We start from the raw sequence: 11,788 nt of genomic DNA, 5'->3' as shown, positions 1-11,788 counted from the left end.
AAATCTTAAAACTGTCAAAAATCATATAAGGGAACAATGTAAAAATTCCAATGTTGATAAAAGTTACTCATGTACAAAAAAATTACACCGATACAATTAGTATAATCAAAGGTTCATCAAACAATTTGCTTTTGTTAGTTCTAAGAGATGGTGCTTTTAAAATTGACTGTCATATATTCCTTCATTTTCATTTCAAATTGTTGTTCTCTTGAAAGTTAGCCATGTCATATTTTAGTAGGTTGACATAAAACTGGATGTCAGTCTGCCTGTCTCATAATTTGGATTATTAGTCTATTCTGTTCACAAGTAATTTCCTAATCAGACTATTGCTAAATTTTAAATCCATACTGCACCCTTATTTTTACTTACTTTTTACTCACCCTTTTTTTGTCTTATTTTTATTTTGAAAATCTCATGCAAACTCTATCCTTAAATAATTAACGTCTGTTCAAAAATGTAGAAAAGTTCCAGTAACGAAAAGCTGTAATGGATGGAAAAAAATCTTCATGACTCTTTTAAGAATGAACATTATTTAAATCAAATATACCTAGCGCATACATATAAAATAATTTATCTTTAGTTTGTCCACTATTTACTGAAATACGGGTTTGCCTCAGGTGGGGGCAGTGATAATGCCTGCTGTTGTTATTAGACTGGTAACCAGGGGTATGGGTATGCCAGTAGCATAAGCCAAGCATAGCACCTTGCTACACGTATGTATGTATATGCTATTAAAGATGCACGGCGCGATTACTTTGCTTCCTCGTCCACACGGAAAGTTGTATATGCGTGTTAATTTTTATTTGTTGAAAAAGAGTTATTGAGTGAAAATGTTGTAAAGAATTCCATGTTTTATGTGAAAACAGTACAAGAACTTGTAGTGAATGCTGTGAGAGAGTGAGTGTGTGTGTGTGTGTGTGCGTGAATGCATGATGTAGTTATAAGGAGCACACCTGCTCACTGCACGTGGTCTGACTGACTGTGATACTCTCGGAATTCGGGAGACAGTTATGCGGCACTTTGGCTCAATGTTTAGAGGCCCTCACATCCGAAAGTGAAGGGATCCCTGTTGTCTTTTTGATACTTATTATTTTACCCTGCTTCTCTGTGGATTGTTGGAGCGATGCCAGGTAATACCCAGCAGTTAAAATCCCTTTTCTGATTGAGACTATTTAATAAAAATCTGTCTGTCTTGTAGGCACATCAAATGTGCTATATTTTACAACAGCAATGAATGAGTTCACTTTAAAATAATTGTTGTGATTCTCATTCAATTTTTTGTAGTTGCTAAAGTGGAATACCAAAACTGTAATAACTAGTAAAATTGTGTCTCAAAAGTATGTGTTGCTATTCAAAACAATATCAACACCTTCAGTATAATAATAACAATCAATGATTTATTTGGAGATAAAGATATATGTTACAACAGAGAACATAAAATAATATGAGTTTTTTTCTTTGCATAGTATTCACAAACAGAATGGAAACTATTAAGTTTTATACATTTTACCTGGGTTTAACCAACATTTACAGGTTGCAGCTGGTCGGAATTCAAAAGAGGAAAGTTAGTTTACGTTAGCTTGCGAAGGCCGCGGCAGTGACAGATGTGCTCGGTATATGCTCGGCTAGGCCGTGTGTATGTCGCTCAAACTTGATCAAAACTCAGCTGGGCTGGGGCCCGTCCACTCACCTCAGGTTTAGACAGTTATTATTAATTTTTAAGGTGTAAACTTAACGAAAAATATTTTGTTATTTTAGTACACTGTTTTGTTTTTATCAGATGATCAACAATAAAAGATTTATGTAGATTTTATATATTATATATACATATATGATTGGCCCGATGAAACGTGTGTCGACGTAATTGACCAAATCAGTTTGAGTCGTAGATTAGCTTTTGTCACGTTGGGTTGCCCTCTACCTCCGCAAGGTCTCTCTTGCTCAACATCGGGTTGTGACGAGCACGTTTCATCTCGGCACTCGTGTACTTAGTTCTAAAATAGACATTTATTTCTTTAATATCCAAGGGCATTTTGATTTGTTGAAAAGTTTATTTGGAGTTTGGATAAGAGAGGCTCTTGAAGCCGGTTTGGGATGTATAGTTTTAACATTAGGTTATGTATTTTATGTATGATTTGGTAATCATGAATTTATCAATTTATTGTGTTTGGCGACAATTTGTACATGTCCCTTGAAATTGTGAGTGAGTGTGTAGTTTTAAGATATTTTGTTGTTGATTTACTTCAAACCCCCTTTTGATGTTTGAATTTTTCCATTTGTCTTGATTATGATTACAAACAAAAGTAAAATCCTTAATCCCTGAAAGTTTTTTGTATAAATCGAAATACAATTGGTTTGGATAAAAATTTGTCATAAAAAACAGTCATCGAGTTATCATTCTTTTGGTGCACTTTTATAATAACTAACTAAAAATTAATCATTTAGAAAGTCTTTACAAGAAAAGCAAAGTAGGCCATTAGTCAAATAAGCTGATTATTAGAGCCAAATGGGTGCCATCTTATGATTTTAAATATTTTTTACCTCTGTAACACATAAACTTTTCTTCAAGTTTTTTATCAAGATTCAAAGTTAGTAAACTGATGTAAGTGTTAAAAGATGTCTATTCACAAGTAGTATTGTGAAAATTGTATGAACAAGTAAATGGTTTTATTTTAAATAAGTTATTGTTATTCTCTGGAGGCAAGTAATACAAGTCTGTTTTTATTGTAACACTTTCAAATTTGTTTAAAAATTTACCTAATTAATCAAACATAAATTTTGAAACTTCTAAATTTGAGCCTTTTTACAAGTATAGAAAGTGAATGTTAATGTGATCGTTTCATAGATGAAGGTTTTTGTAGCTTACTTTTGTTTGTACTTTTAGAAAAGCCTATTCAACTTGAACTAATTGTTAAGAAAAAGGTTTGAAGTAAATCTGTACAGCCAAGGAATGAGGTTAGAACTCTTTCACGATGGTCTGATAATAGTAATTATTGTTGTGAATTTGTATTTAACATTTTAGTTTTATCCTCCCAAATTAATTAGTAACCGGGATTTCATATTCTAATTGGTATCAGGTCTTCATGTTAACAATGGTTAGTGAATTAACTTTGAACAACTTAAGTGAAACTAGATGCACACGACAAACAAAAATACTCATATTTTTACCTTTATTTCATTAAAATATCAATTGTCCCTATAACTATGGAACATTCTTGTACTACTCAGAGCTGAGAGGTGCCAGATATAACAGTAATACAAACTCGGTATATTTGCTTTTGTTGTCCTCTTCACTTAATACAAAACAGTGTAAATATGACTCGAAGCCACAAACAATGTAAACCTATAGTACTATTATCTCTATTATTTGACCATTGTGATTTGAGGGATGTGATCGTCGTAGATTGTAAGGGCTGTACATGCTATTTGTGTACCTGCTACAATAATATCATATTTTATTTAAAGTGTAGAGTTCTTTTTATTTATGATTTCCAGATTTATTAATTGTAAAACTCTCAGAGAGTCGGTAGTGTCCGTGAGTAAGGCAGAAAAGACGTGATGGAAGAGTCAAAAGGTTATGGTTATGGTATATTATTCATTAGTTACAAAGAGGCTTTTGGTAAAAAAGTCTTTTCTGTTTTCCACGGCATATTCCTTGCATACCAATGAGTTTTAAAATCGGGTAAATCGTACCAATTAGAAATGTAGAAATTTATTCTTAGTTGTTTTGTTGATATTAAATTATTTTGTGTTATCTCGCAATAACTGTATTGTGATATAATTTACATTGTGAATATTACTGTAGTAAACTTTATAGTTATTGTGTGACCAAAAGAGTTATCACATAATACCTAGCTTTAATTTTGAGTTGTGTCACGCAAATTGCGTCGGTTAGTCAATCCAAATGGAATCGTATGTGATATATTGAGTGGGTTAAAATTGCTGGATCAAATCTAAAGCAATTAAAAATTAAATTTTCATCAAAATTGTAGATTTTCTGAAAATCTAGAAAGGACATTTGAATTCGCTTTAAAAGTGATTCTTTTATGTATTTTTTGTTAGGTTAAGTAGTGTAGAGTAGTTATTTTGGGATCGTGTGTGTACCTAAAGTTATGTAGTTATATCGGTGTGTCTGTGTGGTTTGAGGTTCTTCTATGGTATTGATATGAAAATTTATGGCTTTTGGATTCGATGTTTCTCTGTCCAGTAATAAAACAAATGTGGAGCTTCATACCAGATATATTCAGGTCGTTCTTTGGAATTGCTGTACTGTGAATGTAAAAATAACTGTTCTGGCTTTGGCATTTTAAAAATTATTTGTGTTGCAACTTTTGTAATTCTCTTTGTACAAACTCAATGTATGATAGTTCCATGTTGTGTTGTTATTACTAGATCTAAAATTCTTATATAAGTGTTAGGCTATCTTCTTTCGCAGCATGTATGAATTGTCGCCTCTAGATTAAGAAATGGAAAAATTAAGAAAATTTGTAATATTAAGTTTCTTGTGTAAGTAAGTAGATATTAATTAATCGGTCCATGTTAAAGTATGTGTTTGATTTGTTAGATGCTAGTTGGTCCCGGGGGAAGCTACTTAATACTGTACCGGAACTCACGGTTGGATTAAATGCCTTACATACTTTGAAAATTGACGTAGAGTCAATAATAATAATTGATGAATTTAGAGCATGCATAAAACAGTACCTAGCATAATTAATTAGGTGAATTGATGGTTTACAAAAATATGTCAAAAATTACAAATACTAATAAATTAAATTTGTTGCTTTTTTGTGTTGTGACTACTTTTATTTAGCACCAGTCCACTTCCACATATTGCAAGTTCTTAAGTTATCTTATTGTTATCAGTACCCTATACATTATGCAGTAGCCTATGTAATAATTTTTTTAATAATTATTTATTATACAATAAATGATATGCAGCTGTTACAGTAAACAGTAATTTGTTAAACATTTATGCTCTTAAAAATTTTCAAGTTTTTCATGATAAAAGTGTTTTTTGCAATGTATGAACTGAAGACAGATGAGGAACTCAATGTACCCATAGTAAGTTTGCAACTCTCAGTAAATTAATAGATTTCAAAGTTTGAAGATTGTCCAAGGTACACCAACCAAACTCTTTTTGTGATAATTTGGTTTTTGTAAATTTTTATTTCTTATTTGTTTTGTTTGGTTTTAATACCAAAACATATGGTCCTTCTGAAAAGGGTTATAATCAAGGATACAAAATTAACAATAATTTGAAATCAAATATAAAATTAAACGAAAGAGTATTATTCCAATATTATTAATGTTTTTATTGCTAAAAATTACCCTGGTTTGTCAAACAAGAACATTTCTGAAAAAGCAAGCAATGGATTATCATATCTTTGAAATGATTGCGCCACCGGGGAGCGCCTGCACATTATTTCAGAAGTCAACGTGTTTATGAATACAAAGTTTGGTAATCATGGTGTAATGTGAACTGCCTTGTTTTAAGGCACAAACATTAGGAAAAAGCCAATTTTCTAAATTTTGACTTTGAAACGATCAGATTTAATATCCAAGCTGTGGTTTAGCTTTTGCAGACCAAAATATAAAGGCTTAGATGGTAGATCTTCCCCGGGAAACCGCTTTAAACCCCTCAATTTTGAAAACCCCAGTCTTATTGCACATCTACACAATCAATACCCCTATAGGTACCAAATTTGATCATTGTAATTTTGTCGTTAGCGTCAGCGTTTTGAGTAAAGTGAGTCGTATTTACCTTTCATCATATGAATTTGAACGGATGATGTTTTTTGGCCTCTAGGGACCTCAAATCGAAAAAGTAAATCAGTCCTGGGTCCAGGTCTTACCATGAGACCTATGGTAATAGCTTATTTATTCCCTATATGAGAGATTCCCTAACAACCAACACCAAATAAACAATCATAATTTCCACTCCTGCATAATATTTAAAACAATAAATGTTTACATAATACGATAATACTGACCACATGATATTTACACAATGCTTTATTATTATTATCGTACAGGAAGTTAATGATTAAAATCTATTTAATATTTAGCCTACATAATTTATATTATATATGACCTAATACTAGCATTTTGCTAGATGAAGATAAGCATACACCACCAGTCATTGTCGACATATTTTCACTTGGTTATGATAGATGTATTGTTTTCGGCCGCCATCTTGGAATATAATAAATTATTTTAAATATGAAGGTGGTGTTTGTGACCCATCATTTTGAATTACTTTTTTATGCTGAACTCAATGCCTCAAACAAAATATAAAAATTAAAAACTGATTGAAACAAAAAATATATCCGTAATAACCAAGTGAAAATAAGTCGACAATGACTGGTGGTGGTGATCTTTATCTAGCAATATTTTGAGATTATGGTCTTAGTATGTAAATTCAATTTGGGCTAAAAATAAAGTTATAAAAAGTCCTCATAACAACTGAATGGATCAAGATTTTTAAAAATGGACTGTGGCATTGTAATCAACATAATATTCTAGTCTAAAATGATGGGTCGCAACCCTACCTTTACATTTGATCAAAAACTTAGTATCCAATTTATGGCGGATCCAAGATGGCGGCAAAACATTTATACCCAGTCAAAATGAAGTACTCGCTACTCTACAATGATCTGACGTGGTCCGGAGTTGATATCTTAAGAAATGTAGAAAATACCCCCGCAGCAAACCTGCAGACTAAGCGAATTTCCATTTGCCTAAATGGATTTACACTAAAATGTCTAATTAAAAATATAACATTTATTTCCTATTTAAATATAATTAGTTTAACAAGGTTTGCTACATCAGGGAACTGTTTTTTTTCCGTAAAATTTTAATAGTTAGTAAGAAATAAAAGCATTTTCCAAATTTTATCAAAATATGTCCATAAACAAGCAAACTACAACAGTTTACTTGTTCTCCATAAGAATAACATGGGAATTTTAAATTTACATTTTTTTTTATATTTTCTCCGTAACCATTAGGCGCATAAAAACGCTTCTATATCCTAAATTATTTGTTTTTTAAGCCCTACAAAATGGTTTGGAAAGAAATTGCTAAATTTTATGTTTTTTTGGTCAAAAATGGGACCTATTTTTAAAACAATTACCTAAAACATTTAAAGTCAATGTTAGATATTTCCTGGGCATTTTAGGTTCGGTTTACATTATCCACAAGCACACAGCCACTGATGGTGAGTCGGCTGTATTTAAGTTTTGATACTTACATTCTAATATTAAGAACTAAATTGGAAATGATAAAAAAAAACATATTTTGCACAATTGAAAAGTATTCAAATTTAGTTTTATTTTATAAAACAGTCTGTACATGTTTGTCTAATATTTACACAACCTTTCAAGGCACTTGAAAACTTAGTGGCAAGCTCAGGATATAACTGTAACTTGTAACAGAACTTGGACTCCTTTCATCTAAAACTTAGGTGACAAAGACATGGACAACATTGCTATTTATTTCCCTTAGTCTTCTGGTCTTCATATTTGAGTGTGCATCTGATCACAAACGTCTCATTACATATTTAGAAAAAAATAAAAAAATCCTTACAAATTGTATAAAAAATATGTGTGGTAAATAAACAACAGTTTCACTAAAAACAGTCTGAGTTAGTACATAAAACATAGTTAGCATTCCTAACAGTCAATGTGATAAAATCCTTTTGGTAGTGACATGGCTCATCTCATCTTAGGTACAATTTTATAAAATAATTAGAAGACGTTTAAAACTAAAACTGAATAAAACTTCGTATAAGTATTATGTACAACAAATTCAAGAATAACTGGCTAGCAGTGTAAACAACAAATACCAGCTGCATCATAAATGGTAATTTGGAGTGAATTTTAATTTGAAATATAGACTATCTGAGAAATTCAATTTCAGCTAATGTTCTTCAAATCTATTGTGGCACAAAATTTGATAAATGTATTTTGTAACCACAGTCGTACAATTTACAATTTGGGTGTACCATTAACTATGCTTAATCTTGTATTATATTAAACCATTTTACGAGATTGAAGCGACCAGTTCAATAGGAATGTTCACTATTATCATTGTTGTTGTAGGTAACACACGTTTTCTTTTAAATCAGTCGCTGGTACTAGATGATATAGTCTCTTATTCAGATTTTTTCTTGTCATTGACCACAGCACATTTCCTGATTTCAAGACCAATAGCTTTTCCCATTGGAGGAGGAACTGCATTACCGATCTAAAAGATGAAAACATGTTTTATTGACAGTTGAGACATAGAGAAAGTTTAATATGTATTCGTAACATCAATGTTCTTAATCCATTCTTGATTGACTAACTCAAAAAATAATATAACAAGCAAACTTTACTTTACACATATACTGTTGTAGCAGTTTGATAATAATCAACTACAGTATTATAGTTGCAATATACTGAGCCTTATCAAAGATCCGGTATATCCGGTAAAGAACGGTATCAGCATTCTGACACATACTTTCTCCCATAAGCTTGTCAACAACCTTTATCATGGATTAAGCGGTGAGAGTAAATATGATATTTTATAGTTAAACATTACAAAAGTTGCAATAACTTTTGAACCGCAATTGTTACAGCAATGGGGTGTTGTACTATTATTTTAGAATTATAAATAACATATTAATTTTTATCAAAAACAGCTTTTACCCAAAAATTCAATTTTTTTATTATTTTATGGGAAAATAACATAAGTTACAATAACGTTTGAGCCGTAATTTTTACAGAAATAGGATTTGTATAATTTTGTTCAGAATTTAAAGGACTATAACATACATATTTTTTAAGAAAATCGTTCGGGCCATTTTTGGGAAAATCTGATTTTTTCCGTTATTTTATGGTGTTTTATAGAAAACCCCCATTAAAAATCAAAATTTCAAAAAGATTAAAAAAACTTTCTAAGTTTTAAGGGCTATAACAAGTTAAGTTAAATCAAAACCGGCTTTTTTCTAAAATCCTATTTTTTGTTGTTTTATGGGAAAATAACAACTTTAAACCGTAATTTTTACAGAAATGGGAGTCCATTTTGTTCAGAATTTAAAGGGCTACAACATACAAAATTTTTTTCAAAATCTTTCTGGCCACTTTTGAGAAAATCCAATTTTTCCGTTATTTTATGGGAAAATCAACATTAAAAATCCAAATTTAAAAAAATGAAAAAAAAAAACGCCTGGAGATACCATGGATTAGAACCAAATTTAATCGAAATCGGACCACAGGTGTAGTCCCTAGCTCTGTACACATCCAGACACACAGACATCACTTCAAAAACCACTTTTGGGGACCCAAAATGGATATATCCACTGAAAACTCAAACATTTTGACAAAAACAATACTTTCTCCATATACTATGGTATAGGGGGAGAAAGTAAAAACAACAGACCAAGAGGACTAACCTGACGGTGCTTGTCGAGAATTCCTCCAAAAAATCTGTAAGTGTCGGGGAAGCCCTGAGATCTGGCACACTCTCGCACACTGACCACCCTGGTCTGGGTAGGGTGCAACACTCGACCCTGGTCCAACAAACTTGGGGTTACACACACGGCACTGCTTTGTTCTTAATTGTATCAGAAGGAAAATATTAACTCGAAAACAAGATGAAGTTGGTTGGCATCATGAAGTTCTGGAAGGGCAGTAATACTAAATTTATTGCACATCTGTCAATATTGCTTTAATTCTGCACAGTTTTTACGCATGAACCAGAGTATTGTAGCTGTTCAGAACAATAAGGGTTGTTATAACAAACTGAGAAAATCACATTGTATAATAACTTTAATGTCTATCAACCTTTATGATTGATTATTTCAGCCAACTATAAGGTAACCACTTTTGATAGCCAGTCTCACCTGTTTGCCCATGGGCTCCGGGTTGGTGACAGTGGTGCTAAAGAAGCCGTCCCACTCCACTCGGCCGTACAGCCCGGCCCAGTGGTTGTGGCGGTTGCCTGTGTGCGGCAGACACCAAGGTATCAGTGTGTTGTACTGACGGTCCATCGGATCACATTGTGCCCCCGTAGCGCAACTACACACACCGCGCAACACACCTGTCGACGACTTGCCATTCTTCTTGTCATGGTGTGTGTATTGTCTGAATGACAAGTGAGAGATGTTAGGAAATAAAAAGTACAAAACCTTATCCTAAATAATTTTACTGATGAAATAAGTATTGAATGATATTTGTTGTATGCAGTTTCAGAATAAAAAAATACCTCGTTGAATTAAGCACCAACAGAGTGAGCTGATGTAAATTAATAATTTCTGTGAAATGTGCTTTTAACCAGGCCCAACTATAAAGATAACTATTGTAAGCTGTACCATCTTACACATCAACTATCATAGTTACAAAACAAAACCTGATAGAAAACAAAACAATACAATTTTAGTCTGAAGCACACCACTGTAAGTGGATCATTCAATATACCTTCTTCTAATAAAAAAACTAGGCAACACAACTGGTTCATATAGATGAGATGTCTAAAGTTGTATCCAACAGTCAATTGTTTTATTTTATAAGTTTTACTTTATTTCTGTGGTCGGTACGGTACCTCGGATCTTGGTACAATATGCAAGTACCAGTATTTTTTTTTTATTTTAATTTTTGTTTTACTTTATTCACAGGTATGCAAAAGTATATGAATGGTGTTCAGAACTATACATAATACATTATACAGGGTGAGTTTTAATTGTCCCCCCCCCAACTTTTTTCTACATTTTTTCAAATATCAATCCCAGACCACTTCCAAACATTGTTAAGTAGTAAGTACTTCATTTTGACTAGGTGGTCATTTCCGGCCGCCATCTTGGATCCGCCATATTGGATGCAAAATTTTTTTTTCAAATGTAAAGGTGGGGTTGTGACCCATTATTTCGAACTAAATTTTTACCCTGATTACAATGCCGCAAACCGTTTTTAAAAATCTTGATTCATTATAAAGTTATGAGGGCTTTTTAAAACTTTATTTTTAGCCCATTTTAACATTATGCATTTACAAACTAAGACCATAATCTCAAAATAGTGCTAGATAAAGATAAGTATACACTACCAGTAATTGTCAACCTATTTTCACTTGGTTATGACTGATGTATTTTTTCGGCCGCCATCTTGGATCCGCCATTTTGAAATGCGATAAATTATTTTAAATATGAAGGGGGTGTTGTGACCCATCATTTCGAACTACTTTTTTAAGCTAAACTCAATGCCGCAATCCATTTTTTGTTATCAAGTTTTATTTATGAAATATTGCAATTCTTTTGTTAAAAATGTCAATATTTCAAAATCAAAAAATGAAAATGAAAAACGGATCATGGAATTAAGTTCAGCTTAAAAAAGTAGTTCGAAATGATGGGTCACATCACCCCCTTCATATTTAAAATAATTTATCGCATTTCAAAATGGCGGATCCAAGATGGCGGCCGAAAAAATACATCAGTCATAACCAAGTGAAAATAGGTTGACGATTACTGGTAGTGTATACTTATCTTTATCTAGCACTATTTTGAGATTATGGTCTTAGTTTGTAAATGCATAATGTTAAAATGGGCTAAAAATAAAGTTTTAAAAAGCCCTCATAACTTTATAATGAAACAAGATTTTTTTAAACGGTTTGCGGCATTGTAATCAGGGTAAAAATTTAGTTCGAAATAATGGGTCAAAACCCCACCTTTACATTTGAAAAAAAAATTTTGCATCCAATATGGCGGATCCAAGATGGCGGCCGGAAATGACCACCTAGTCAAAATGAAGTACTTACTACT

The 11,788-nt window shown here is 32.1% G+C and overlaps 1 protein-coding gene across 1 annotated transcript in view; it reads right to left on the bottom strand.

Moving 5' to 3' along the window:
- Nucleotides 1–7,291: 7,291 nt before the first annotated feature.
- The window catches only part of LOC128999845 (DNA (cytosine-5)-methyltransferase 1-like), a 35,592-nt gene continuing 31,095 nt past the window's right edge, over nt 7,292–11,788 (bottom strand). The window contains exons 28-30 of the mRNA XM_054426553.1: nt 9,881–10,121; nt 9,431–9,547; nt 7,292–8,241 (exon numbers count right to left, since the gene is read on the bottom strand). Coding sequence (XP_054282528.1) covers nt 8,149–8,241; nt 9,431–9,547; nt 9,881–10,121 — 451 coding nt within the window. The 3' untranslated portion in view covers nt 7,292–8,148. The remainder of the gene's footprint in view (nt 8,242–9,430; nt 9,548–9,880; nt 10,122–11,788) is intronic.

The sequence above is a fragment of the Macrosteles quadrilineatus genome, unplaced genomic scaffold (genome assembly GCF_028750875.1).
Source record: "Macrosteles quadrilineatus isolate MER2022 unplaced genomic scaffold, UCM_ALF_1.0 Scaffold_8__2_contigs__length_117827958, whole genome shotgun sequence".
NCBI lineage: Eukaryota > Metazoa > Arthropoda > Insecta > Hemiptera > Cicadellidae > Macrosteles > Macrosteles quadrilineatus.
The sequence above is the reverse complement of the archived record's forward strand: the minus strand, read 5'-3'. Positions and strand labels throughout refer to the sequence as shown.